Consider the following 4,950-nt stretch of genomic DNA (forward strand, 5'->3'; position numbering starts at 1 on the left):
CTAATCGAAACAAGAGAAGAAATGTCAACAGCCGTAAGATTTTAATCCGCTGTCTTTAGGCCCTCCTCGGCCATACAGAAATCGAAAGCCGGGGCGGTACCAGTTGTCCCCGTATGATCAAGTCTCACGCGGTCCAAAGCCAAAATATCGAGCGGGCCCTTTTTTAGTGAATGAGCCGGTGACCCTCGATCAATTGAAAATGCTCTAGTATGGATTTGACAAAAGCACTAGCCTAGAGTAACAATACCTTCATGGCCACTCATCAAGCTCTTTTCGTTTAATATGTTGTCATAGTTGTTTGATTTTGTTAATATATCATGTGATTAACATACAGTGAAATAATTGTGCGATCAAGTCATGAGGATATCACTCGGCGAGGCTTGTTATCACTTTTGCCCGATGCATCACTTGACGAGGAGGTTTATTCGTAATTTGACTTTAATGATAAAATTGTAGTTAATAAAACCAATTATAATTGTTCTTGTGTTTAGATTATTTGCATGATGAGTGATTACCTTACACGACGTGAGTCGTGCAAAAGCCACGGGCAACCAATCAGTTGGTTCCTACCAACAAGATATGCAGTTACTGATCCGTTCCTGTTTTTTTTTTTTTCATATCCTTTTTTTCATCATTAACTATGGTAATTTCAGTTGTGTTCTATATGAATTTGATGTGATGAATATGTAGCAATTTGCTACAATGCCAAATGCACATTTAGATGGTTTCAAGGCTGCCTCCCAATACCGCAAACGTTACATGTATGACCTGCACCGGTGCCATCAGGTAGCGTGTGTGTTTGTTGAAATGATTTTTCGTTATGATCGATATTATGTATGGTAAAAGTGACCCTAAGTTGTTCTTGAATAGATCATTGTTCCCATGCATGATGGTGGCCACCATTGGTTTATGCTGTTGGTTAAAATTAAAGACAAACAAGCAGAGATCTGGGATCCACTATCGGATGCACAACGGACACGAGATCGAGAAATCCAAGTGAATAGTATTGTAAGTCCAACTAATTTTTTTATAAAAACGATGAGTTTAGTTTTCTAGGTATTGTGTTATTAATACATGTGATGTATTTTTGCACTTGAAAATAGTTACACTCGTTGGATGCTATACTTCATGGCGTTGTGGATGCTACATATTCAGTATCTTGGAGTTTCTTGTCATTTGTAGTGACCCATGGGGAAGGAGTTCCACGGCAACCTAACGGTTTTGATTGTGGAGTTTACGTCATCAAATTTATGGATACTCCTGGAATCATCACCAACAAATCGTATGTGGTACGCTCCCTTATTCGCCTTATGTGGTTTTTTGGTTGATTTTACTACTGTTGTTGGGCCACTGACATGATGAAAGTGCATGATTATTTCTGCAGCATGACTCACAGAATGTTCGGGCGTAACTTGCGTTACAACTTATAGACTCTCCGTTCAACAAACAACGCGATCAATTATTGACGTTGGCTAATGCACACTACAGTAACGCTGCAACGTACATAAATGAATCGAATCGAAGCTTGCATCAACAGTGAAGCCTCGTAATGTGTCCACCAAAAAAGGTCATAAGAATAGTTCCACAAAACGTCATTTCAGGCGGAAGGTCTAAGATTGTTGTGAATATAGATTATGATAATTTTTTGCTGACTTCATTCACAACCCTAAACTTTTGCTAAATTTACCTTGTAACTGGCGTTGACGTACGAGTCATGTAAATTGTTTTGGTGATCCAAAGACGTAGAGGGATTAATGGGGCAATTATGATTTTTTCCTTCGGCAACCGGTTGTCTTAATTAATATATGTTGAAAGGAAGATAATTGTTGTAAATGTTGCTATTATCACTAAGTATGCAAAATATATTATTACATTGCCATTGTTCACTTCTTACATGATAATATAACTCAATGATTTCCAAAAAGTTCATTCTACCCCTCAGTTCAGATCCAAAAATTGTATCATTAGCGATCATCCTCCATCCTCCAAGTATGTGTACCGTCCTCAACTAAGCATAATGTTACTGCTGTCGTAATGGTCGTCAATTCCTTCTGAGATGTTAAGCCTCCAAGGACAAGTTGTCTCGAACGTAAATGTTGGGGAACTTGGCGAGCTTGATTCCATTGAAACAGGCGGTGTTAACACATTATAAGAACAATGCCTTGGATGATCGTCAGTCGAAACACAACCAATACCGCTAACGCTGCAATGAAGGTCATTGGGCTGTATGTCCTTTGGCAGATATAGCGGGCAAGTCCGTTTAGTATGGCCAGGCTGAAAACACTGACTGCATTTGCGATTTTTAGCCCCATCGTGTTTAACGGTTTTAGAGCAACCTTTACTATTAACCGTAACCGGGTCTTTCAACTTCATACCTGCTTGAAGTACACAATTCCTGGCTCGTTTAGCTGATTCATCATCCGCAACCATCTGTTCAACGCGAAGCGTCAGCCGTTGAATCTCATCTATCGCTATCATATAACTTTGTTCATTCTTTGCGGCAAAAAGACAAAGATTAGTACATGCCGCTGAAAGTGAGGCAAACTTTGCTGTTTCTAACACTCCTTTATCGAGGTGTGACGCTGCAGCGGTTATTTTCATCACTTTACTCACCTTCGCTGATTTGGTCCAGCGACCAAGAATCAATAGTGGTGGTATGCGAACTAGTTGCTCGAACTTCATGACGTGAAATATATCCCTACATGGAATACCTGCTGATTCCATCATCTTACATGAACAAGTAATTGCAACTTCTTTACTATAAAATACCACTGTCCATTTTTGTTCTGGATGCTGAAATTTCATTAAAGTATAGATATTGGAATTAGCTGTCTTGGCACACTCAAGCATAATTAGCGTGGCTTCTCCGAGGATCTCCATCCGAACCCACTTCAATACATTCCTTGTATATATTTCGGACGCATGTTTTTCAATGCTTAGCAGATGTGTTGTAAGAACTGGGGCTGTGTGGTTTGTCTCATACTCATCTTGGACTTCTTTGTGCCGTATGCAATACATTGCACGATGAATTTGTCTAATGAAATCATACAGTTTTAACTTCTTCTCAACAAAGCGACGCAAGTAAGAATTCAAGCTCTCACACCTTTATGTGGTTCGCATTCCGGCGAAAAAGGTTCCTTTCAAATAAGCCACTGCCCATTTTCTACGCTTTGCATACATTTTTTCCACCCAAGAATTTTGTTCCAGTCCCAGATCATAGAGAACCAATCTCGATCAAACTCCTCCATGGTCATTGGATTCAACATTAACTGCCGAAACTTCGACGTGAACTTATTTCTCTTCACATTTGCTTGTGCATTCCGCTCAAGATGCCAGCAGCAGAGTCGATGTACACATCCAGGCATAACAGTTTTAATCGCTTTCGACATAGCTTTATCACCATCTGTTATGACACTTATGGGTTTTTTTTGTTTCATTGCCGATAAGAAAGTCTGTAGCAGCCACACATATGATTCAACAGTTTCGTCAATCAGTATCGTAAATCCAAAAACAGTAGTTCTTTTATGATGATTTACACCAACAAATGCGACCAAAGGTTTGTTGTATGCATTTTTCTTGTACGTTGCATCAAAACCTAAAACATCTCCAAATTGTTCATAGTCGTACCGAGCAACAGTGTCGGTCCAGAACAAGTTTCGCAGTCGATTTTCCTCATCAAGAGTATACTCGAAGTACACTCCAGCATCATAATCAACCCTTGCAGATAAGTACGCAATGGTAGCCTTTGTGTCGGTGTCAATAATTTGTGCATGGTGATCTGCGTCTATTCTATTCCGCATGTCCTTACCCATATACCCAACATGATGGAACCCTCCTGCTTGATCAGACTTGTAGTTCATGAGCTGGCACACTTTCACCCCAACTTGTCGCAATGCCTTTGCGTGAGCCAAATCAGCTTCGTTGACAAGTCTATGCAAACGAAGAAATTGTGTCTCGTGCGGTTCAACCAAGCGATGAGTGTGCTCAAAAACGAATTTAGTTACCACGTACTTCCCTTTAAACTTATCATAGTTCACGCGAAGTTCCGCCTTGCACCCGTTACGAGTAATGCCCCTCGGTTCCCTGATTCTGTCTGTTTTCTCCATCCATTTTTTTAGCTTGTATCCCTGTCCTGAGCAAACCCATCGCCGACTTGCTACTTCACCACTTTTGCCGTCACAACGAAGTTCATCTTTTCTCACAGAGAATCCAACCGACTTAGCATACTTTTTATACCATATGTGGGCATCATTGACATTTTCAAAACAGGATCCGACACCCACTTCAATGAGTTCACTTTTTTTAGGCAAACTGTAGGTCGTATGACTAGATGATCTTGTAGCAGATTTGTCCCCAAAATAATCACTGATTTCGCTAGTTTGTGGCGGTAATGACGTACCTGCACTTGCACAAATTTCCATCCCATTATCATATGACGGGTTGTCGGGGGGTCCACTTATTTTCTGTTCTGATGGCTGGTTATCATTGAGGTCTAACACCCATGCAGAAATGCTTCCCACGTCTAAAGATGTTGTCATGCTCTCTGGTTATCTTCTCTCAAGATTCTAGCATTTGAAGACCATCAAAAGGACCTAGTTGAAGACTTAAAAGAGTACTGCGTGGGTTATGTTTGTTGGCATTCAATGTCTTCATTAAATGATGGGGTTTGGTTGGTGCTTGGGTTGGTGGATACAACATTTAAACGCCTAGCCTATTACCTATAAAAGGTTAGCCGGTTTCGCATTTGTGCTCTCTGGACATTAAACGGCAAGCCTTTTAAACTCATGCGGCTAGCCTTTTTCGAATTGATGCTAACTGGAGGGGAAACGACTGGCCTCTAAAATTTAAGAGGCTAGCCTTTTTCGCGTTGGGGCTCATTGGAGGGGAAACAGCTAGCCTCGAAAATTTAAGAGGCTAGCCTTTTTCGCGTTGGGGCTCACTGGAGGGGAA

At 40.8% G+C, this 4,950-nt stretch overlaps 1 protein-coding gene across 1 annotated transcript; it reads right to left on the reverse strand.

Annotated features, from left to right (window-relative positions):
• Positions 1 to 3,140: 3,140 nt before the first annotated feature.
• On the reverse strand, positions 3,141 to 4,538 carry LOC112098043 (protein FAR1-RELATED SEQUENCE 5-like). Its single transcript, XM_024183646.1, has one exon. The coding sequence runs from the start codon at positions 4,536 to 4,538 to the stop codon at positions 3,141 to 3,143; it is 1,398 nt and encodes a 465-aa protein (XP_024039414.1).
• Between the last annotated feature and the right edge of the window lie 412 nt (positions 4,539 to 4,950).

This window comes from Citrus clementina, unplaced genomic scaffold (genome assembly GCF_000493195.1).
Source record: "Citrus clementina cultivar Clemenules unplaced genomic scaffold, Citrus_clementina_v1.0 scaffold_5, whole genome shotgun sequence".
NCBI lineage: Eukaryota > Viridiplantae > Streptophyta > Magnoliopsida > Sapindales > Rutaceae > Citrus > Citrus x clementina.

Excerpts from the sequence above, each read along its gene's own strand:
- LOC112098043 (XM_024183646.1), bottom strand. The coding sequence starts at position 4,538 with ATGACAACATCTTTAGACGTGGGAAGCATTTCTGCATGGGTGTTAGAC.